This window comes from Arvicanthis niloticus, chromosome 9 (assembly GCF_011762505.2).
Source record: "Arvicanthis niloticus isolate mArvNil1 chromosome 9, mArvNil1.pat.X, whole genome shotgun sequence".
Classification (NCBI taxonomy): Eukaryota; Metazoa; Chordata; class Mammalia; order Rodentia; family Muridae; genus Arvicanthis; species Arvicanthis niloticus.
The window spans coordinates 22,136,722-22,161,893 of record NC_047666.1 but is presented as its reverse complement, the minus strand read 5'-3'; the positions used below and the strand labels follow the sequence as shown (position 1 = coordinate 22,161,893).

At 41.8% G+C, this 25,172-nt stretch overlaps 1 protein-coding gene across 1 annotated transcript in view; it reads right to left on the bottom strand.

Annotated features, from left to right (window-relative positions):
• The window catches only part of Tacr1 (tachykinin receptor 1), a 155,115-nt gene that overhangs the window by 52,432 nt on the left and 77,511 nt on the right, over nt 1-25,172 (bottom strand). Inside the window, exon 2 of the mRNA XM_034511823.2 lies at nt 13,754-13,948. Within this exon, the coding sequence (XP_034367714.1) occupies nt 13,754-13,948 (195 nt within the window). The remainder of the gene's footprint in view (nt 1-13,753; nt 13,949-25,172) is intronic.

Sequence of the window (25,172 nt, the reverse complement as noted above, 5' to 3'; positions counted from 1 at the left end):
TTCTGAAGTTTGTACACTGTAAACAACAGCCCCATTTCCCTTTGTATGCATTGCTTAATCAGTTTATAATTATTAAATAGTTGTTTCTAATTTACAATCTAATTAAGCATCCTGGCACCAAAGACTTATGTATACATTTTTACCCTTAATAATTTCTAAGCGGGTGGGCTGGAGAGATGGTTCAGTGGTTAAGAGCACTGGCTGCTCTTCCAGAGAACTTGAATTCAATTCCCAGCATTCATAAAGTGGTTCATAATCATCTCTAACTCCAGTTCAGGAGTTAACATCAGGGGATCTGATGTCCTCTTCTGGCCTCCACAGCTACAATGCATACACATGATGCACAGGTATACTTGTGTGCAAAGTACCCATACACATAAAATTACCAGCAAAGAATTCGTAAAAGTGTAATTGTTGACTCACATCAAGCGTGCATTTAGACATTGATGCATCCACCTGCCCCAGAAACTTGTTTGTACTTAGCATTGTCATCAAGTTTAGTGTGAGCGGGTCAAATGAACAGAAAATTGACTCCAGTTTTGGAATATAACTTTCACATTCTTTCACAGCTGTTGGGTTTGAGAGTCTTGATTTATTGTTATTAATTAGCTAAATCTCTTTCATCTTAACTGTAGTAATAGTTTATTTCATAGTTTACATTTTTCTTTTATTTTTTGAAGATGGTTATCTTGTTTTCTGTTACATAGAATTTTTTAATCTATCTATCTATCTATCTATATATCTATCTATCTATCATCGATTTATTCTCTATCTACATATTTCCATATATATTTGTGTCTATAATTATATCAGAACCAGTAATCTGTTTCCTTTTGCCTCTGGCCTTGGGCACATGCTGCAAGGACCTCTGCTCTAACCCATCTTCTTTGGGAGATGTCTAGGTTTTAATTTGCTAGCAGGAAATCTAGCTTTATGTTTAACCTGGAATTTTTTCAGAGTGTGCCTTAAGAATAATATTCCTGTAGGATGCTAAAAGGGTTAACAAAATAGTCTGTGGTCAAGTAAATTTAGGAAACCCAAGATTTAAGGAAGGTGATCAGTCTTTCTGTCCTGAAAAATTTCTCACAGTGAAAAATATGAACTGCATTATGATTAAAAGCAGCAGAACCCTAAGAACACTCCTGCTATAAATCAGGAGCATATGAGCTAAGCCCACACTAGGGCTTGCATGCAAAAGCATATGACACAGCTGTAAAGAAGCAGTGAGAAGGCCTGCAGCAGCAGACAACAGCAAGGATACCTTGCGTGATATATTTTGTGTTAAGAAAGGACAAAATAAGAACATATGTCTGTGCTTTATTAGATGTTATAAAGAAACCCTGGAAAGATAACAGGAGACTAAGAACAAGGGAGTGGTGCTGGAAAGGGATAGAAAAACAGTGAGGCATCCTCCCACCTACCCTTTTAGACTTCCTGTCTTTTAAGCCATACATGTTACCTATAAAAAAAACTTTTGAAAGAAAAGGGGTTCAAATATACACACAGCTCCACTGCAGTATCCACAGGCTCATTTCAGGCCAGGCTTCCATAATGTTGTTCAGGTTTCAAACAAATATGTAATGAGTTATCTTTAGCGCATACCAAAATGTAGTATTTTACATACTTCGATTTCTCTGGTCTGTGTATGTGTAAAGTATAGTGGGTGAATGTTGTGTATGCATATGCACTTGTGGTTTTTGTTTATGTACGTGTGTGTGTAGCTTGTGTGTGTGTGTGTGGTGTGTATGTAGTTTATGTGTGAATGGTGTATGGAAGTTTATGTACAGTATTTAAGTGTATGTGTAGTATGGATGTGGTATATGTGTGGTGTGTGCACATATGTGGTGTGTGTGTGTGTGTGTATGTGTGTGTCTGTGTGGTTACTTGTTTGTTTTCTTTGTCCTTAGCATTGAGTTCTTCAACATCTGGAAGAGTTTCTTGTCATTCTTTTCCATTACTTTGTTGATACGAAAATTACTTTTCTTCAACATTTTTTTTCTTGTAATAGTGTATATATATTTAGTCATCCAAAATGTTCCCTTTATTAATCACCTAAAGTTACTTTTGGAGCTGGTTGAAGAACTCAGACCTTTATGGAATTATATTAGACAGAGAGGACACAATTATGCATTTTCTGAGTTTTCAATCTTTCAAGACACATTTCTCAAACATTCTCATGTATCATTCAGTACAGTCTAAGACTTCTGTTATTTTCCATCGCTTTTATACAGATCCTGACTCTTCCCTAATCATCCCAAGTCTTGTTTTCTTTCTGTTGAAAAGAGATCTCTTCAGTTGTTTTTGTTCAGAATTATTGCTGATATGAGACAATTTTCCTTAAGAGATTAGATATTGCATTTAAACAAACCATTATGACATTTATGGAGATGAATGAGATGCTTCTCTCTGACCAATTAAGTTAATGAAACATAATAATAGATTTCCTGATTATTTAATAATCTTATTTGCTAGAAAAAAAAGTCATGCTCAGAAACAATGCATCGCCTTTCTAATACAGCTTTGAAGTTTTTGGTATTTTAAAGACTTATTTATGCTTTCGTATCCTGCCTATACATGTTTGCTTGCGTGATTTTATGTGCATTACATGTGTGCATGAGCCCGTGGAGGCCATAAGAGAGTGTTGGATCCTCTGGAACTGGAGTTACAGATGTTTGCAAGCTCTGATGTGGGCTTTGGGACTCGAACCACTGTCCTCAGCAAGAGAACAGCACTCTTAATTAGCTGTCTCTCCAGCTCCTTGGTGAGTATCTTAATTGGGAAGCTTCTATCTACACTTGTAAATGGAATTAGCTTAATGGGTTGCGTCTGGAGAATAATCTTTGCCAGCTGCTTGTGTTCAGTCATTCCAAGTGCATGTAGTAAACGATAAGGCCCTCGCATTGTTCTGTACTCCAGAAAGGATTTCCTTGAGCATTTTTTAATCCCTATAAATATATCTTTAAAAAGGCACAAAACATTTTATGTAAGTGGTCATCATGAATGTACTTTGAGGAGTGTGTGTGTGTGTGTGTGTGTGTGTGTGTGTACACATAATGTGTGCATGTCTCTGTGTATACATATGCAGAAGCCAGAGCAGGACATTGGAGGTCCTGATCTCTCTTCACTTATTCCACTGAGACTTTTTCTTACTGAACCTGGAGCTAGGATGGAGACCAGCAAGCTCTATTAATCCTATTGTCTTACTTCCTTGACCCACCACTCACAATGTTGCTATTATAGATGAATATGGCCATGCCTTGACTGTTTATATAAGTGCTAGGGATTTGAACTTATGACCTAATGTTTATACAACAAGCATTTTTACTCACTGAGCCAACTTCTCAGCTCCTAAATACAATTCACGATCAGTATTTTCCTCCCTACTAGTTCCCAGCATGTGCCAATTTGGTTATTCTTAGTTTTCTAGGTACTTATCTTCTATCTGGTTGAGCATTATGCTGTCAGGCCTGTTTTAAGCTTGATCTTCTCAGATGCATTAAAAGTTGGCTTGTTTTTAACAACATCAACATGTTGGCAGCCAAAGTTCATGACTTGAAACTGAAAATGGACCCCCAGACAGAGTTATTAATTTAACAGGCTGGCAAGCCAAGGACGGGTAAGATTCTGCACAGAGCCTTACCAACCTAAGACATAAGTGCATTGCTTTTGATAATGCATATTCCACGATGGGTAAGGCATTCTAGTCAGAACAATTAAAGACAGGCTCAGTCTTGTTAATGAAATAAAAAATGGGGAGAGGTGGAGAGCTTTTGGGACTGCTTGGCAGGAATCTGACATTGGCCAAGGACAAGGAAAGGGGCTGCTTCACAGGAATCCAACATTGGCCAAGAACAAGGAAATGGGCTTCAGGCAGGAATCTGACATTAGGCTAGAACAAAGAAGTAATTTCAGGCAGGAATCTAAATCTTAGGCTAGAACAAAGAAGTAGGCTTCAGGCATGAAAATGACTTTGGGCTAGGACAGGCAAGTAAGCTCAGATATTTTGGTCATCCTGATAAGCCCTTAGAAATAAACTTTGTTTATTGCCTTGCTTGTTCTTTGACTATTTGTGTTTATTGTCTTGCTTGTCCCTTGACTATTTGCATCTATTGTATTGCTAGTTCCTCAATCTAGAACCGACCTTATTACTTGTATGTAATTAAAATGGTATAAAAAAGGAGTATGAAAATAAAAAATAAGAGATTGGACTTTGAAAAAAAAAAAAGCTGGCTGCAGCCTTCTGAAAGAATCCCAAATTAGTGACTCCTTCACTTTGACTTTCTAATTAGATGTGGTCAAGGATGTGACATTTGTACCAGTATTAACCACATATGTTGTAGAAAAAAATCTCTGCTGATGAGGGTTGACGGCTGTACTAATGTATGAGAATAAAGGTGAGTACTTAGAAGGCAGTTTAAGCCTCTATCAATTTAATAAAATAATAGTAGCTCAGGATGTCTCAGAGCTCAGAGCCTATGAGCTCCTAAGTCATCAGTGTATGGACAGGTTTACAGTACCAGGCACAAGTTCCATACTGTGGTGTGGGCTTTGTATCTAATTAGAAAGTAGTTGGTGACCCCTATAATATTCATACCACTATTGCACCAGTAGGTACATCTTGGCAGTTTAGTCATTACTGTAGCTCACAGAGTTTACAGATATCCACGACTTGTTTCCCTCAGTAGCCTGCATAGGGCCTTCTGTCACTATGACAGCTAGCCAAAAGGGGGAAAGCTTCCAGGTCAGAAGCAGTTTGATCTCTCCATGTCCTCTGACCCAACTCCAACAACTCAAAGGGAGGAGGGTATACCACTCCTGGTATTGAGAATTTTGTTTGATAACCTCTTGTATGTTGGTGAGCATTATCCCCTTCATAGAGAACTGCATTTAAACTTTATGCATATATATTATATAAGATATTACATTTATATATAATATAAAGTATGTATATCTTATGAAATAGCAAGTTTCCATGTGGCATTTTCAAGCACTCGTAGTGTTAGTTATCTCCTTTGCATTTTCTCCTATGTTCTACTCCATTATCTCCCTTCTCAGTGATCCCTGGCCCTCATTATTGTTTTTCCACTTCACACTCTCTGTGTCCCACTAGTCTTGCATTTCATACTACTGTCTCTCCTGTAGTGTCACAGAATTCTTCCTTCTTGGTTAGCACTTCTCATCTATTGTGATGATGAGGCTAGGGGCTCTGAACTATGTTTATAATGCAGTGTGTATGGGGTAAAGGATGAAACACAGTAGCTAAACCACAGATAGACCTACATTTCCTGGTCAAAGCCTGAACTGAAGGATCTTGGCAAAATGAAAACAAAACCCACTAAAATCTCTCTCTCTCTCTCTCTCTCTCTCTTCATCTCTCTCTCGTCATCTCTCTCTCTTCTCTCATCTCTCTCTCTCTCTCTCTCTCTCTCTCTCTCTCTCTCTCCTCTCTCTCCTTGAAATAATCAAAAAGTTAGAAAATTCCAGAAGTTCTTCAGAGGTGTGCTTTCTAATATTCTCTTTTACTTTTCTGATCTCATTCTCTGCCAAGCACTGATTTTTTTCAATTGCTGTTATTAGCGGAAGTAAAGAATCAAAACGTGAAATTTTAGCTGATTCTGATAATACGATTTTGAAAGAAGAGAAAGTGTTGTAATTTTCGACAGTGTCCATGGTTTTCAAAAGATTTAATTTATTTTTTTACCCATTTGAATGTTTGCTTGCATGCAGTGCTTATGGTGACGCAGAAGAAGGTGCTGGGGCTCCTGAAACTGGAGCCATCTCTCCAGCCCCAGCAGTAACCTTAAGTTTATAGTTTCCTGTTAGAATTGGTGCAGATATAAACTTATGTTAAGTCTATCCGTGCTCACTTACATGTTCACAAGCAACTCCAGGTACTTCATCAAGAATGACACTACTTTCTCAAATAATTTCCTTGGAAGACTACATATAGAGTACTTGAATTCAGAATAGATATGTCTTACTTAAACTATACCACAAAGTTATGTACACAGCAGTGTAATTAGCAGAAAAAGACAGATGATCAGAATAATAAGTGAATTAATGATGCTGAGATCCCCCTTGCTGCCTGAATTGCTTGGATGTCTTTCTCATTTTTCTTCCTCATTACAGACTTTTTCTTGGTGTTGGTGATAGGTTCTCCAATGAAGAGAGATTAGCTCATACATCTCTTTTGTCATTTAGGGCATTGCCCTGGTGCCTCCTGGACTGCTGCCACCGTGCAGTCCATACAGCCCAGGCAAGAATCATCAGCAACATTTCCTTGAAAACTACTGTACATCAAGTAGAAGTGGTGAGGGGAGATGCTTTAGATAAAGACAGCTTTAAGATTCCTAGAGGCTGGGGTATTCGGAGCCTGAAGTGTTCACCTCCTGTAGCCAGGCAGGACTTCCAGGGGAGGGAGGATACCAACCCACCCACAACACCTTCGACACAAAAGTTTTCCTGCCTACAAGAAGTACAGGAATAAAGATGGAGCAGAGACAGAGGAAATGACCAACCAATGACTGGCCCAACTTGGATTCATCCCATTGGCAAGAACCAATCCCTGATACTGTTAATAACTGTTATACTTGCAAACAGGAGCCTAGCATAAAGTGTTTTCTGAGAGGCTCCACTCAGTAGCTGACTGGAACAGATACACAGACCCACAGCCAAAGATTAGGCATAGCTCAGAAGTCTTGTGGAAGAGTTGAGGGAATGATTGAGGAATCCAGGGGGATAGGGACTCCACCAGACCAACAGAGTCAACTAACTCGAACCCTTAGGAGCTCCAGAGCTGAACCACCAACGAACATACAGCTATGTCCTAGGCACCCTCCCTGCACATACATAGTAGATGTTCATGAGGGTCCCCAACAATTGTAGCAGGGGCTTACCCTGACTATGTTTGCCTATTTGTGGACCTCTGTTCCCCAATGTGGGCTGTCTTGTCTGGCATCAGTAAGAGAATGTATTTAGTCCTGCAGTGACTTGAGGGTGTCAGGTGGGTTGGTACCCAGGATGGACCTCCGACCCTTCTCAGAGGTGAAGAAGGAATGTGGGGAGGGGCTGTGGGGGACAGGGAGGAGGGAGGTCATGAACAGGATGTAAAGTGATAAATTAATGAAGAAAGACAACTTTTTCCTCTTTGTTCTCTCATCTTTCCTCTGTGATGTTTGCTCTAGTGGATAGAGTTACTTTTAGTCACACTTGACATTTTTTGCTCAACGCTTTTCAATCAAATCCATCTGGATTCCCCAGGATAGATCACTGTCTTGATAGCTCATCCACAAGCAGGCTGCTGGGTTCTAACTAAGGCAGGAGTCAACTGCAAGTTAGTATCTATGATGAACCCAAGCCCCCGTTTTTGTGACATTATTGTAGTGGCATAATTTTCTATGAATAACATCTGTAAACATCAACAGAGAACATCAGAAGAAACTCAGCTTGTCCTCCTGGGGAATCCAGTGATGCAGCTACAAGCAGCCTACTTGGAAGTTATCTATCTACCTGTCTGACATGTATTGATTTATCATCTATCTATCTATCATCTATCTATCTATCTATCTATCTATCTTTTAACTATCATCATTCATATATATATGAATTATATATATCAATTTCAATTATCATCTACTTATATATTTATCATCTATTTACCATCTCTCTCTCTCTCTCTCTCTCTCTCTCTATATATATATATATATATATATATATATATATATATATATATATATATATATTAGGTATATGTATCATTATCATAATTATCTACTATCTATCAACTATCTATCCATTTATGTATCATCTGTCTATCTATGTATCATTATTTACCTATCTCTCTGTTTGTACTCCTTTTCTCATCTACCTATATTAGCTGTCAATCAGCCAATCAATCATTGTCTCTAGATTTCTATCATTTTTCACACATATTCACATCATGTTGTAAAGATATGCTTAATGATCTGGGAAATCATTTATGGTATTGGAATGATATAGTTATAAAGTATATGTGAAGTCTCTGAGGAATTATGAAAAGATGTTACAACTCATTCATGACAAAAGGCCTTACATTTTAGTTTTACGAAATGCCATATTTCCCCATCAGCTGGGAAAAATCCTACAGCTTTAATAATATATTTTGTTAGTATGCAGTGCAGGAGTGGGGACTCTCACACATTGCTGGCGAGAATGTACCTTGATGCAATTCTGTGTAGACAACTGCTCACATTCCACCATTGATAGTTTATACTTTAGACATCCTTACAAGATGGATATAAGTGACATAGTCAAAAGTTGGAAAGCATCCAATTCCTACCAATTAATGACTGTAGAAATGATGTTGGAGGTTTAAAGACGAGAACACTGTGTCCCCCAATAAGCAGAGAAGCCCTTTGTGTGTTGGCACAGAAACACTTAAAGACATCTTGTTAAGATAAAAAACAGGCTGTAGAATAATATGAACAATAACTTGCGTTTTCTGAGACTATATTTGTGCTGACTCATATGAATATATCTCCTCAAAAATGAAGAATAGTATTCACCTGGAAGAATATTCGTCAGTATATATGCAGTTAAGTTCTTGTCAACTTGACACAAACTAGAGAAGTCTGAGGAGAGGGAAACTCAACTGAGGTTATGCACCCCCCACTAGCCTGGCTTGTGGGAAAGTCTGTGGGGGTATTTTCTTAATTAATGATTGACATGTGAGGGATTATTCTAGTGTGGGTGGTACCACTCCTAGGCAGGTGCTTCTGGGTTGTATAAGAAAGTAGGCCGAGGAAGCTCTGAGGAGCAAGGCAGTAATGAGTATTCCTCCACACTTTCTGCCTTCAGATTCCTGCCTGACATCACTGACTGTAACGTGGAAGTGTAAGCTGAATAAACCCTTTCCTCCCCTATCTGCTTTTAGTCATGATCTTTATCACAGCAGTAGAAAGCAAAGTAAGACCTCAGGTTAGTCAGAACGAGGGTCCATAGAGCTTAGAGAGTCACAGAAACTTCTGCTATACCTCATAATATGCTTATCTTTTAGAATACAGAATAGAATTGTAACTGAGTTTTTGGAAGTGAACATCTACACATGTGCATATTTTTGAGGTCCCAAGTCTCCTGTCCATGAAGACAGCACCAGTGAGTGTTATGCTCCTTCTAGAGACAAGAACTTGTCTTACCTTTCTTTAACTAGTTGGGAAACCTCAAGGTGAAATGACTCATGGAAGTTAGCAAAGCAAAACCTAGAGGTCTGGCAGGTGCCAGACTAGGTGAGGATCATTCTGATGTGATTTATTTAAAGGCAAGTTTCTGTAAGGAACCTCACCATAGACCGAGGCTACACATCAGAAGAAAACTTCTCCTATCTATTCTGGGTAGAATATTTTGGTTCATCTTAGGGAAAACATCTTCTTAATAGCTTGCAGCAACAAGAGTTTTTGTATTACACATTTGAAAATATGAAATATACAGGGCCCAAAGTAACAGATTACCTGTTCTTACAACTTTAAGCAAACACAGATGCCACAACTATCAAGTTCCAGAAGTATAACCACAACGTCCCACCAGGGGCTCCTCAGGTGCCTCTTTTCCATCACACCCCTGTCCTTTCTGCAGGAGAAATTGTGACCTTTGCTCACAGGGTGTCAATCCCTTGCTGGAATTCAGTATTCTCCCAACTCATTAGATATTTCAAGAATGTCATTTTGCTATGCTTATTCTAGAATTTTGTAAGAGTCACCCATGAAGCTTCATTTTGCTGATTTTATTAGTGATACAGAGTGCATCATTAAACAGATATTCTACTGATGAACATATAAAATCTCTCCAGCTTAGGTGAGTAAGAATAATGCCAACCTAAGAAAGATGTTCTATGCATTCAGTTCATAGACACATGAGTTTTGCTAGGGTAATTACCACCGAGAAATTTCTGGGCACATAGAGCTTCTGTTTTCCTAGATACAATTAGAACAGTTTACAATATGATTTATATTTCATATAGAATTTATATTTTTTTATATTTTTATTTATATTTTTTCTAGCAGCCAACAAAGGTTTTCATTGTTTCTATCTTTGCAGAACTTAGAACACTCAAGTTGGATCAAGCCATCAGCTAGTCTGAGGGTGTGTGTCATGACCTCCTTACGGTTTGAATTTCTGTTTTTCATGCACACTAAATTAAGTTAAACATCTCTCTATATACCAGTTGAATATTAGAACTTTCTTTGTAATGTGCATGTTTAATACTTAGTCTATTTTTCCCTGAACTACCCATCTTTCACAGTTCTTCATTGAATTTGTGCATTATCAAAGGATCTGCAATATGGATGTTAGCTTTGGAAGTTCACCATGTAGTCAGAAGGCATTTATGATATTTTACACAATACTTCTATGTAATTAATTTCTTGGTATAAATGATCTACCAAGAAATTGAGCCTTAGCATCTGCTTTAGCCTCCTGTCTACCTGCCAGCCACCTGACCAATGAATGTTGCTAATATCAGCAGTCAGCATTCATTAGACCCTTACCACATGTGGGACCCTGGGCTCCACCCTTCATGTGAGTTACCTGCTTTTTATATTAGTAACTTGTCGCTGTGGCAAAATACCTGGAGAAAAGGCAACTTAAGGAAGGAAGGTTACTTTGGCTCACGCTGTGAGGCGATATGGTCTGTTATAGAGGAGACGGCATGGAGGCAGGAGCCTGAGACGGGTGCTCACTTTTGTATCCACAGTCAAGAAGCAGAATGAGATGAATGCCCATGCTCAGCTTGCTTTCCTTTTTAAATTCAGTCCTGGATCTTAGCCCATGGCTTGGTGCCACCCATATTCAGGCTGGGTCTTCCTTTCTCAGTTCAACCTTCCTGGGAATGTCCTCCCAACCTAGAGATGTGTTTTCATGGTGATCCTAAATCTTGTCAAACTGACCATTAGGATTAACCATCACATTTACTTCTCCCAATGCTTCTCTATGGAGTATAGTAGCAGACCCGAAGCCTTGAAGGAACTGACTCTTAATGATTGAACTGGAAAGTGATAAGGCTGGGGGATGATCATCTCAGCGAACAGGACTCATCTGTTCATCCTAATTATCCCAATGCCTCAAAACAGAGTTTCCATCTGATATCAACTTTGGAATTATTATGACTATAGAAAGGATAATCATTAGTTCTAAAAAAAAAGAATATAAACATGTTAAAATTTAATCCTCTAGAAATATAGCATAATACACTACAGAGGATACCAGCACACAAAAATAGCACTTAATATGTAAACTGTTGTCTACTTGGATTATGCTTGTATTATAGTCAATGTATGAATGAATGGCAAATAAGTTTTTTAAACTTAGTATTAGAAAATAAAGGTGTTATGTATATCTTGAGTAAATAATCTCAAATGCTCACAACCCAGAGTCATGTTTTATAGGTTACATTCTTTCCATTAACCATCAACTTGACAAAACCTAGAATCATCCCCCCAAAAAGATCATGAATAAATAATTGTCTTTATAAAGTTGGCCTGTCTTTTGAGGATTGTCTTAATTGCCTTAATTGACATGGAAGGGCCCAGCCCACTGTGGGAAGCACCATTCTCTAGGCTCATGGTGGAGCTGTATAAGACAGCTGGGTATGAGAGAGCCAGAGAAGGGGCCAGCAGGCAGTGCTCACCTATGATTTCTGCTTTAAGCCTCTGCCTTGAGTTTCCTCAATGATGTACGGTGACTTGAGAGCATGAGCTGAATAAACCCTATCCTTCTCGAGGATTTTTTTTTGTCAGAGTGCTTTATTGTGGTGACAGACTGAAATTAGAACAGTGGCTATGAAATAAACAGTGACAGCAAACTGACCCACACAGCCCGTAACACCTCCTTCTGAGTTCTCAAAACTGGAGAAGATGACAGTCCCCTGCATTGTGTTAAGTCTCAAAGGAAATTTCTTGTCATTAATAAACACAAAACAACAAGATGTTCTCAGGCAAGTCTCTAAGTATCACTGTGTGTTGACTAAAACCCCACAGTTGTGTGGGAAGAGAAAACTATTCAGAGTTCAGCTTTAAATTTTGTGATAAGAATAGAGAACTTGTGTGTGTTTTGAAAGGTAGCTCGGTTTTGTTTTTGTTTTTATGAGGAATTTTAACAGAGGTTATTTTCCTCTTTGCTTAGAGGAAAGTTGGCTGGGTCCTGTTCACAGGTCTGTGAACACAGTCAGTGGAGCCATACTCTGTCCCACCGAGACTTTGCTCATATTTGTAGCTTCCGCAGAAAGACTGATTTTACAGCATCTCCTTATAGGCTGAGCATTCACCCCCACTGCTTGATGGATTAGATTCCTTTGTCGGTGTCTGGAGAGTCATGTCTCAGTCTTATGCATTGCTTCCTGGCAAGGCACACTTCTATGCTCCATGTAACAGACACACCAGAGTGGCATTGTGATAGGCTTTGGAAGGCTCAGATCTAAGTGGTATGACAGATACCATGCTTATCTTAGCATTTAGTACATTAAAGGCCACACAATTACACTGTTGCCCAATGAATTCAGTTCATAATTCCTGTTTGACATTTACTAATTTACAATGTGAGATATGCCTCATTTCATCTGATACTCATGACGATTGTTTACAGGAAACAATGTTTTATTACCTTCCATTGGAGAAAAGATGAAACATTGGGATTCTTGCCTGTGATCACACAGTAGTGGCAATTCATAATTAAAACCTCGGGTCTTCAGTTTCTAACAGCAGTGCTGTTTTCGATTTGAATAACAAGCCTGAGTTGGGAGGATTTCAGTGAGTTTTCCCAAAGACCCACTTTATCCTGGCTCTCTCAGTCCACAAAGATGGATGCTTATACAAATTTCATATCACCCTTCAGCTGAGTGGAACAAGGTAAAGAATAAGAAATTTTGGTGTTGCCTCCAGGGCAAGAAGCATTAGGGAAAATTACTAAGACATCTTGAAAAAGACTGTCTGTGACCAGCCCTCCTATAAGTCAAGCGGGCCTGCTTGTAAGTGTTCTGCAGCCCCTAGACACTAAAGGGCCTTCCATGCTTGCATCTGATCAGGATGTCTCATTTCCCACACTGTAAACTCCCGAAAGGGCTTTGGATTGATGCTTCCCTAGAGACAGCTTATGGTCTAAGAGATTCAAGGACAGTGACGTTGTTTAGGAGGAAGAAGGGGGGCAGGGAGTAGGGCTGTGGTCTATAGGAAAGAGGGGTAGTTTACAACATGTGCGCTATGGTACCAGTTACGACACGAGCAATGGCCACTTAACATCATGAGGAAATTGCAGACAGTGCGAAACACATACTGTAGAGGGACTGTATCAGAGGGGAGAGGAGCAGGCCATTGTTGAGAGAGACTGGAGTGGAGACATTCCTACCTTCCAGCATCCTGTGCCTGGCACAGTGACATCACAGAAACATAGAAACATCCATGACAAAAGGCCCAAGAGAGATGGTGGAACACTCAAAGGGTCTGTTGTCCCAGGAACCTGGGATGTACCTATCATGGCGACTAAGTCTTATGATTCTTAAGTCTTTCACAGTACTGGAGGCAGCATCCCCCAATAGTGGTAGATGTATCGACACCATGTCAGAGCGTGGATGTGAGGAAGTTGGGCAGACATGTGTGAAATCTTCACTGATACAAGAATACAAAAAAAAAAAAAAAAAAAAAAAAAGGAAGAGGTCAGGACAAGGAAGGTTCCATACAGCACAGAGCGGCTTCCAAGATGGTCACAAGACCGGCAAATCTCTACTCACGCTTTCTCATAACTCCTGTTGGGATGCTCTGGCCACTCAATCATGCACACGACTCGGCTGGGCATGTTCTCTGTGGTGGAGTAGTAGCCCTGTGGAAAGGCCAGCAGGAGAGCCAGGACCCAGATGACAAAGATGACCACTTTGGTAGCAGTGGCCGACAGCCGGGGCTGGAGAGGGTGAATGATGGCCATGTATCTGCAGTACAGAAGAAAGGACAACATTTTGTCATTATGTACTTTTCCTGCCCATAGAAATTCCCAGAAACCCACTGGCTTGTAACATTTGTGTTTGTCTATGTATAGAGGCCAGGAGCCAACCCCAATGTCTTTCCCCAGAAACCATCTCTGCAGTCTTTTGAGGTAGTCTCTCTCTGGACCCTGGGGATCACCAGTTAGGCTAAGTTAGCTGGCCATAGCTAAGCTACAGGGATCTTCCTGACCCTGCCTGCACAATGCTGGGATTACAGGTGTGTACCACCATGCTCCAGCTCTTCAGGGATCAAATTCAGGTCCTTTTCAGGGTGGGTGGCAGAGAGCTTGAGGGATGGCTCGGAGTTAAGGTCTCATGCTCTACAATTTTAGACCCTGAAATTCAGATCCTGGCACCTATGTAACAAGCTTGGTGTCTCCACAAATGCCTGTAATCCTAGGTCCAAGGGGATTAGGTGGAGGATGGTTGTTGGAGCTGGCTTCCACCCTGGCCAAGTTGTGAGCTCTGGGTTCAGGAGGAACCTACCTCAGTGGGCTAACTCAGGTCCTCCAGCTTTCATAGGAGGCACTCAGTGACTGAGCTCTCTCCCACAGCCCCTCTCAATGATTATTTACAAATACTGTCTGAGCTATTTTTTATAGTCCCATCCTTAGACTATCTGACTTATGACACACAATGCTAAAAACTCATAAGGAATGTCAGATTTTTTTTAAGTTGGGAACCCACCTAGCAATGTTCTAAGAGGGAGTTTCATTATTGACATGACTATAGCACATGACCGATGTCCAAACGTGTCAGTGGCTTACAAAATGAGACAAATGACATATTGTAAGTACTTCCAACATCAAGAGTTTTATCCTTGAGGCTAGAAAAATGGTTCAGTGTTTAACATCCTTTACTGTTCTTCCATATGACCTGAGTTTGGTTCTTAGGACCCCCACTGGATGGCTCAAAACTGACCATCACATCACTCCAGCTCCCAGGAATCTGACGCCCTCTTCTGGTCTCTTTGGGCAATTGCATTTGTATGTACATGGAAAGGGGGACAAAATTTCTTTTTTTTTTTTCCTATTTATTTTATTTAACTATGTGTATGTATATGTACTCATGCATATACATATACATACACATAGTTAAATAAAATAAATAGGAAAAAAAAAAGAAATTTTGTCCCCCTTTCCATCCTAGCGACATAGACTGGACCCAGGACCTTGTTCTTGTCAGGCAGTTGCTCTCTACTGAGCTACATCCCAAGTCTTCTCTTTTGTGCTGTTGGGATTAAGGGACAACATTGATAGTAATACAGATAAGCACTACAGAAGAGTCTCAGTCTGCAAAGCTGTGCTATGATGGTCCCATGAGGTGACATGACCTTGTGACCCTGCAGCTGTCTCAGCTTGTGGAAGCATGCCAATGCTCTCATACAGATTAAAAGGCTGGATATGCATTTTCAGACCATGTCCTTCTCTGACAGAGTGTAATTTCAGCTGCTTTAAGAGTTCTTATGCAGCATTATTAAAGATTAGTGACGATCTGGGTGTGTAGTAAGAGCTCAGCTGGGAGAGTGGCATCAGCTACCACCAAGGCAATGGAGGGTGATTTCCTGAGGAAACCCTAGACACAGTGTAAAACACAAACCTCAAAGGAATTGCATCAGAGGGATGGGGAGGGGGAGGGGTAAGGGGACGGGGAGGGGGAGCAAGAGGGGGAGGGGGAGCAAAAGGGGGAGGGGGAGCCAAAGGGGGAGGGGGAGGGAGGAGAGAGAGAGGGAGGGAGAGGGAGAGGGAGAGGGAGAGGGAGAGGGAGAGGGAGAGAGGAAAGTTCATAGCTCTGCTCCACTAGTAACTTCTGAGCGCTTTTGGGATGGAGACATGCCCACCATCTGCTATACATAGGTACTGGGACCTGAACTCCAGTCCTCATAGTTGTAGAGCATGAGACCTTAACACAGACATTTACAATAGTACTCATAACAGCAGCAAATTTACAGTTATGGAGTAGTGATGACAATAATTTTATAGTCAGGGGTCTATAAAATTCCTCCACAACCTGAGGAACTGTATTAAGGGGCCACAGCATTAGGAAGGTTGAGAATCACTGGTTTAGAGAATCAGCAATTTTGTGGTCCCCTCACACCTGAGTTGTAGATTAAAAGATGTCACTCCAATAGGCTGTCTCCATATCTGAAGCTGTGCACAGCTTCTCTTGGTGTGTATTTTTCTTACAAATTTTATTGATCCACTTATTTAAAATATGCATTTTACCCCTCAGAGTGAGGATGGTATTTTACACATCCATTGGTGTCTAAATATCTGACAGGCAGGCATTTTTGGTTTCTGAGGGACAGAAGGTCCAATGCAGACTTCAGCCGTACAAACATCTGTACAGCTGTCAGCTGGCTCCACACAACTTCGTGTAATTGTTTTACTGTATTCTCTGGTCTCTCAGGAACTCTGGTCAAGGACTGGAGCTAGGTTACTTGTAGATTTCAGTCAGTATGAGCTTCCGCGGCTCCTGCCAGGCACCTGCTGGATGCAGAACACGGGCCTTCCTTGAGGCAGCTACAAGCATCTCTCTCCAGGGGAGCAGGGACATTCACAAAAAACCACAAATCACCACAGCAGATAAGTGACATCAAGTGGCAATTGGACCAATACCTCAACACCTTAAGGATGTTGTGGTGGCAAGGAAGCCTCCAAATGGTAGGTGGTCTTAAAGATTTGGGCCAAGCCTGGAAAGTATCCTGCTCTGGAATCAGAAGTGCTTGGAGCTGTCTCCTTCTTCTGGATTAAGTCTTTCATTCTGGAAGTTTTGATAGGTTGATTTGGACAGAGGCTTAAAACTTTAGCTTTCTCAGTTGTCAGCGCTGGGGTCTGGGCTTCCCTTTCCTGGGTCGTTTGAACAAGGACGGTGGGAATACTGTGCTGGGGAAGCAGGATGTTCGGAAGATGCCTCAGGCTTGCCTTCCTATAACCATTAATAAGGGATGATAGGGCTTCAGAGGCGGCTCCGTTGGTGAAGCAGTAAGTATGAGGATTTGAGAGGGAGATCCCCAGAAGCCATATTAAAAAGGGGACGGGCATGGTGGTACACACTTGTGATTGCCAGCACAGTGAGGTGAAGACAGGGGAATTTTTGAGGTTACTTGCCTCAGATGAGAGAACCTGCCTCAGAAGCAAGGTGAAAAGATCCTGAGGAATGACCCCTCTGTCTGACCTCTGGCCTCTACATGCACGTGCACACACACAAACACACACGCACCCCCACCCAATAAATAAAATTACAAAATTTAAGAAGAAAGAAGTTGTGAATCCCCAGGAATTCTGCATGTTTCATCAAGACTTCCTGCTCCGACTCCAAAGCAGTGGTGGAAGCCATGGGATGTCATCTCTCTTCCAGCCCTGTGCAGACGTCCAGCCTCACTGGTAGCTGTGCACCCCCAGGCTTTGAACTAGAGAGAGAGACCCACAGGGGAGCATGCAGTAATCACAGCACCCACAGGGGAGTTTGTAGTAATCACAGCACCTTCTTTTAATATGATCGCAGATGCAAGGTTTAATTTGCTTTTAACTCAGGATAAGTTCTCAAGCTTAAATAAACAAATCCCATTGGCCATCCCCAAACTGGTGGTACAGCAGTATCGAATGTGACTACGCTTTAGGGAATTTGCACCAGTGTACCGGTGAAATGTCCCAAATGGGTGGCAAAAGCCGTATTTTATCTTTACTACAAATATGGCTGCTTGGAAGCCCATTTCAGTCAACCCTGTGCCCTTCTTTTAGACTAGCAGCCATTTTGGTGACAAATGAGTGGATTACCTAGAGAAACCCAAGTTAGCATCAAAGATTGGCTTTTGAAAATGCATGTGTTTGTTTGTCCAAACCTGGCTATGAATTTCTCTTGCTTCCTCCTTTTTCTTCTTCCTTCTCTCTGCCTGCTTCTGTGACTCTGTGTCTGTCTGTCTGTCTGTCTGTCTGTCTGTCTGTCCATCTTTCCTTTCTCCACTCCTGTGGCTTGTGTAACACACTTTTTTCTATCTACACAGTGGTTAGCCTCAGTTGAAGAACCCATATAACATGTAGGTGCTTTCTTCCCTACACTGCATCCCTGGCCTGTGTCACATTAACGTACAGTGCATTTATCTGGATCCACTCTCAAAAACTCTTCTTATTTAATTATAAGATATTACCATGCAAGTGCTTCAGGCCCTGGGAAAATACACTTAATAAATATGTATTGACTGTTCCAAGCTCATGGGACACCAAGGCGGCCAATTAAATGTCTTTCTGCCTCACGCATTAATCACCAGACTGCCAGAGCCAGGGGTCCAGAGGCTGCGAGGCTTGTAGGTTACATTCCTGACTTCGGGTTCCTCTGCCTTATAGGAGCCTGTCAGCTCTTATTGAAGCTGTGTGACCTCCTAGCTGAAACCTGGACATGTAGCTTCTTTTGGTTATAATGCTTTATAAAAGGAAAACCCATGGGAGCATCCTTTTAATCCAGTAAAGCGTAACGTTGCATATTTTTGTCATGGATAGAAAGATCTTCTTGTAAAGAAGAATCTTCTTCTCCTCAGCAGCTCAGTCCTCATGACTTCCTGTTAGTCTAGCCCAGACCACTTGGCAGAAGATTATCCCAAAACCAAGCCCTTCACCTGCAGTCAACCCAATCACTCCTCACTCATTCCCAGCATGGTACAGACCTCCTTTAAAGAATTCCATGTCCCTGAGTTCAGATGCCCAGAGATAGAATGTGGCTGTAGATCAAGGGTTAGCAAACCTCTATAATGGTCAGAAAGCAAATACAGGCCCCCAGGGTTCATTGTTTTTCTCATTGCTACTCAGCCCTTGCTGTTGTGGTATCAAAAAAAGCCATAGATGGGAAGGAACTATTGTATATAACTGTGTGCCAATCAAACTTTATTTATATGGAGACTGTAGGCTGGATCTGAGCTTTGCTGTTTATGGAGAGTGATGAAGAAGGGGAGTTAGAACAACAGGCATCATCTTCAGAAACACTTTTCACCTTTGACAGGGAATACACAGTCAACACACGTCAAGTCTGTCACCAGGAGAATGGTGATCATCTTCTGTGGGTCACTACTCAGAATCCTGTCCCCATCTGAGCACGTGGGTCTCTCAGGGAAGGACCATTTTGATCTCAGTCCTTTCCTGTCTGGCTCTGGCTTCTGTCCACAGCCTGGCTCCACCATCCTTGCCTTTGTGGAAGGATTTGATGGCCATCTTCAATGCTGTAAATTTCACTCCTCATGTGCTGGCCCCAGCTCACTTATCTTTCTATTTGCCTGTCTGTCTCCCCCATCTGTCTTTCACAGAAGAGTTCCCTTAGTGCTTGAGGTCTAGTAATATTCAGTGAAAATTAACTGAATAAGTATGCAATTTTTTGACATATAGAAGGAACCCCTTAAATACTTGAATAAACTCAAATTTAAAACAGAAGTATATGCTATATATTATTCCCAATCTGAAACAGGTGAATGAATGTTAAATGAAAAAAAAATCTTTTTTTTTGTTTGTTTTTGTTTTTCGAGACAGGGTTTCTCTGTGTAGTCCTGGCTGTCCTGGAACTCACTCTGTAGACCAGGCTGGCCTCGAACTCAGAAATCTGCCTGCCTCTGCCTCCCAAGTGCTGGGATTAAAGGCGTGCACCACCACTGCCCGGCTGAAAAAAAAAATCATTGTTCAAAGTATTTTCTATTAGACGGAGAGCCAAGATCATCCTATAGGAGTGACCCCACTGGTCCCTGGTCCTTGGATATTCCTATTTATTTATTTCAACCCTTCAACCATTTTCAGTAGTGTCCATTGACTAACATGTGCATGGACAGTATGCTGGGAGCCACACAGGAGTCATCTTCTGCTAGGTCATCTTCTGGGACATCTTTTCTGAGAAAGAGTGCCCCACCTTTCCTCCTTCCTTCCTCCCTCCCTCCCATTGCAAAGGGCACAGACAGCCCTTTTCACTAGAGGTCATTATCATTTAATCAGCTAAGAGTTTGATCTGCGGCATTACTTTTATCAATGAACTCCAGAGATTTAAATTAGAAAGTTGGCATGACTTTCTAAATTTAATTTCATAAAGCAATTCACTCTTTAGATAAACTCAGGCACACATAGCTGTAGCCAAAGAGGCCTTTGGCTAGCCCCCAGAGGTAGTACAAAGAACACAGACCATGCAAACATTTCCAGAGCCCCTCACATGGGGACTTATTCTGTGCCCATTCTATAAGGTCCATGTTTCTCATTCCAGTGGTCCATCAATGACTTACTTCAAACACTGCCAGCAGATAGGAGGGCACCACTGACATGAACGAAAAAAAATGAACGTGAGGCAGATGGGATTGAGAACCTGTGACAGTCTGAGGTAAAGTAAAGTGAAGGACAGGATGCAGCCTACTGTTGCCGGAGATTCCTGCTTTGTGTGTGGTCTAAGAAGGCTCTGTGGGGTCCAAGGAAGAGTCAGATAAAGAGTCCCCAGGCCATCGGGGAACACAGTATCTATTGTAGGGAGCAATGAGAAGAGGTGATCTGAGACCCCAACAAGCAAGGGACCTGTTCTAGAGCCCATTTCCTAAGCCAGTGACATCTGTAGAAAGCTCTCCATCCTTTAAATGTGTGCTCAGGCCATCTATTCTGCCTGAACCTTCTGTTCCTGTTCCTATCACTAGACAGTACCCATCCACAGGACACTGTGCACACCCATCTCCTAATCTTCTGGGAGCCTTGGGTAATCAACAAAAGCTTGCCTTGTTGCCAGGTGACTTCTCCCTGTCCTTTCAGCAGCTTCAAGCCACCAGTTCCCCAAAGAGTACACAGACCAGTCTGAAAAAGGCAGAATGCAACGGGCTGGAGGCATGAGCTGTGTGTCTTTTCCTCGAATACTCTCCCAAAGCTATTTTGGATTGTAAAACAGAAAGCCGGGATGGATAACCTGCTTTGGTTGGGAAAGTGTAGAAGGTGACCCCTCAGGTGACAAAGGCACTCGAGACTAAAGTCGGAGGTTATTGATTGGGAGAAGGCAATAAAATTCCAAACCAAGCCAAGTCTAATCTGAGCCTCTGCCAACAGTGGTGGGCCAGGCACCAATGGCAGCAGCAGCAGCTTCTGCAATGCACAACAGAAATCTCATATCTTCTACGTGAAAAAAAAAAAAAAAACAAACATTTTTTTTTTATATAACCCTGTTTACAATGAAGCTTGTTATCTTGCATAAGAACTTAAAAATTAATGAAAACAGGACAAATTGGGGTGGAAGCTGGGGAGATGGCTTAACTGGGTGCTTGCTGTGCAAGCATGTGGATCTGTGCCTAGATCCCCAGCACTAGTGCACAAAGCTAGGTAAGGCAGTGGTGTGTTGTGTGAGTCTGCTGGGGAGATAGGCAGATTCCTGGAGCTCATTACTTAACCACCAAGCCAGGAAGCTCTCAGCTCAGAGTTCCTGTCTCAAGAAATAAAGTGGAGAATAATCGAGGAAGACACTCAACATCGATCTCTGGCCTCCACCCGTATACACACCTGCAGGCATGCTGGCCGGCATAAGTGTGCACAGACACACATGCACCATACAACTCACACACACAAAAGAACAAAGCTCGTACCTTATATGTGTATGAAAATATCGAAGTGATACATTGTCTCCTGCACTAAAACATAGTGCAAAAATAGGATAAAAATAAATCTCCTGCCTCAGGGTTGGCTTGAAGCTGAGGGTGGAGAGCTTAGGTAAGGTTGAGATGGCTTGGCCATGGTTTTGTTTTTAGCCTTTTTTCTTGTGTTCAGAGAACATGGAAAGATGTATTGCTGTTGTGGGAATTGCATTAATAAATTATCCAGTCATTGGAAATCACTAAGGAAGTTTTTCAAAAGTTTTCAAGCAGAACTGCGCTATAACCCAGCTATACCACTTTTTGGCATGTCCCCAAAGGATTCTAGTGTTGCAGCCCGTACTGCCCGTTCCGGTCCGAGGGTCAGGGGAGAGAGAGAGAGAGAGAGAGAGAGAGAGAGAGAGAGAGAGAGAGAGAGAGGATAAAGGGGAAGAGACGCGAAGAATGGAGACAAGACAGAGATTCTGATCAAGTCTCATTTATTGAAGGGAATTCTAAGCTATTTATAGGCTTTTGCCACGTGCCTTGTAGGCGCGTGGATACCACGTGCCTTGCAGGTGTTGATATGACGTAAGCCTTACAGGCGTCTATAGCGTGGACAGCACGTGTACCGCAATGCCTTGCAGGCGTGGATAGCACGTGCGCCTTATAAGCATGTATGGCGTAGATAGCACGTGGACAGCACGTGAACTGCATGCCTTGCAGGCGTGGCCACCAAGTGCACCTTGCAGCTGGGGGCAGTAAACAGCAACACAAAATATGTGGGATATCAGAGTGTGCTTCAGCTGTTGTAGGCTATTGAAAACCAAATCTTTCGTCAGGGTATATGGTTCCAGATGGCTGCAAAGTTGATCTAGCCGCTTTCTGCTAAAGTCGGCTCCCAACATTCTAGGTGAGGGATATCCAGCCTTATGACATTATGACATAATGTTGGTTTTCTCTTTTTGTGTATTGGGCAACAGTCATAGTTGTGTAGGAATGCTTGTGACCCAAACAGCACAAGTCAGACATGCCTACCCAAGTCAACGCACCACAGAGACCTGCACACCCATGTCGATTGTTGAACTGTTCATAACAGCCAAGTTCCGGAATTGATCTGTATCAGCCAATAGATGAACAAATAAAGAAAACATGCTGTATATACACAATAGAGTATTTTCATTTGTAAAAGAAGAAAATGAAATGTCATTTAATGGAAAATGAACACCACCAGAGATCATCATTTTCAGTGAAACAAGTTAGATACTGAAAGGCAAAAATTACATGTGTTCTTCCACTTGTGGGTCCTAACATTCTTGTGTGTATAACTGTGTGGTGATGTGTGTGTGTGTGTGTGTGTGTCTGTGTGTGCATGTATACTGCTTGTGCGTGCATGCATGTATGGAGTCCCAAGGTCCAATTCTGGTAGCATTCTCTATTTCTCCCTCTTAGTTTTTGAGACAAAGTCTTTCCAAATAGAGCTCGCCATTTGGATAAGCCAGTGAGCATATGTGCCCTGGGGACTTACCTGTCTCCAACACCCCCATCCTGGCACTGGGGTTACAGATATGTGCATCCACTCCTGGATTTTGTGTATTGTTGGGAATCTGAACTCAGGTTCTCATGTTTATATAGCAAGTACTTTACCAACTGGGCCATGTTTCTAACCCCTAAAGCACAAAACCATTTATCTATCTATCTATCTATCTATCTATCTATCTATCTATCTATCTATCATGCCCTCTATTCACACACATACCTGCATGGCCTATATCAGGAATATATTATTATACACACACACACACACACACTACAGGGAAGGAGAAGGGACACTAGGGAAGGGAGAAGACTAAGTATGGGAGAGGGAAAGGGTAGATATGATCAAAGCATGTAGCACATGTGAAAGAGTGTTTCTCTATGAGGCCAGCACTAATATACACCAAGAAAACACACCAACAAAGGAGTAGCAGAGGGGAGTCAGGAAATGCCCCCTCCTCAGGTCTAAGTTTGAGGTTCCCAGTCAAACAGCTTGCTGGCTATTGCATTTCTGATGATTGCTTTTTTTTTTCCCTTGGGGATTTCACACCTGAGTCAGGGATAGGCACTGGAGTGTTACTATGTTCCTCACAGAAGCTTCTGCTTGGGCCTCATCCTTCCAGCCCACAGGAGGATGCTACTGGGACACACTCTGCTTCTTGGTGGCACTTCCACTTGGAGACTTGGAACTGAAGATGAATAGGAGGTCTTGGACACATCCAAGAGGCTCCATGCACAGACACCTGACGGTCAACCTTAGCTTCTCAGGAAGAAGACGGATTTTACTTCCTTGGTGTTTTAATTACTATTTGGGGAAGAGGACATCTAGATTACCTGATAATGGAGGGAAGATCACATCTAGGGTCCCTTTCCCTCTTGGCACTGTGCTCTGGAGCTCTGTCACTGTCAGAGTATTGAAGTACCTCTCTAGGTAGGATCACATTCTGTACCCATAGCCTTGAAAGGCCCCGAGTCCCCAGGCCATGGGGTAGCAGGGCCCATGAGAAGCCTGGAAAACCATCAATATGGTTACTGTGCTGAAGGAGGAGTCATTCTGATCTGGAGTGTATGATTGACTTGGGTACCCTCGCACATTCTTGCGTAACTCTACAATGCTTGATTGGCTCATTAACTTTCCTGTTAAAACAAAGTGGTGCTTTTGTTTGTTTGTTTGTTTTTAACAACAATAAGGTATAAGTAAACAAAAACTCATGTTTAATGAAAAGCAAATTCTGGATTTCTGCTTTTCCATAGAGTTTCTGATGAATGGATGACACACAATAGTGAGACTTTTAACTTCCATGGATCGAAAATGTTGCTACAGGAAGTAAAAAGACAAGGTCGGTGAATCTGAATTGGCATTGGCACCAAAAAGCTAATAGCGGGGAGGTTGAAAAGGGTGCAGTGGAGGCCAGAAGTCAGCCGCAGATGCCCTTCTGCAGGACTGTTCTCCACCTTGGCTTTGGAGACATGATCTATTACTGAACCCTGAGGCTCTGGGATTCTACTTGGTTTCTGTCCAGTGAGTAACAGGCATCTACTTGTCTCTATCTCCTCATCTCTGGGATTACAAATTCCGGACAACCTGGCTTTTTCTGTGGGTCCTGGGGATTGAACTTGGGATCTTATGTTTGTACAACAAGCACTTTTTTGACTGAGCCATCTTCCTAGCCATGCAGGTAGACATGGCAGTCTCTGTTTGCGAATTCAGTGCTCAGAAAGTTGAAGCAGGAGAATCAGAGGGAAGGACTGCTACAGAGTGGGGCCTTGTTTGCTTGTTAAGGGTAGTTGTTCCTAAAGATGCGGAGATGCTGTTCGTACAAAGGGCAGGGAGCATCTGCCCACCTACCTGAGAAACACTAGTTTTTATTTAGATGAAAGAATTAATTTCAGTCATTTTCAATTTCAATTTTCCTGTTGCATGTACAAAAGGTCAAGTCACAGCTATTAATCTGTTGGCTCAGTTATTGGAAGAACTTTCCAAAACGGCTAAATGATTCTAATTCTGTATCAGAGTCATCAGATTTTTTTCAAATAGAAAAATCAGCTCATTTCAATGATGCTTCAGTT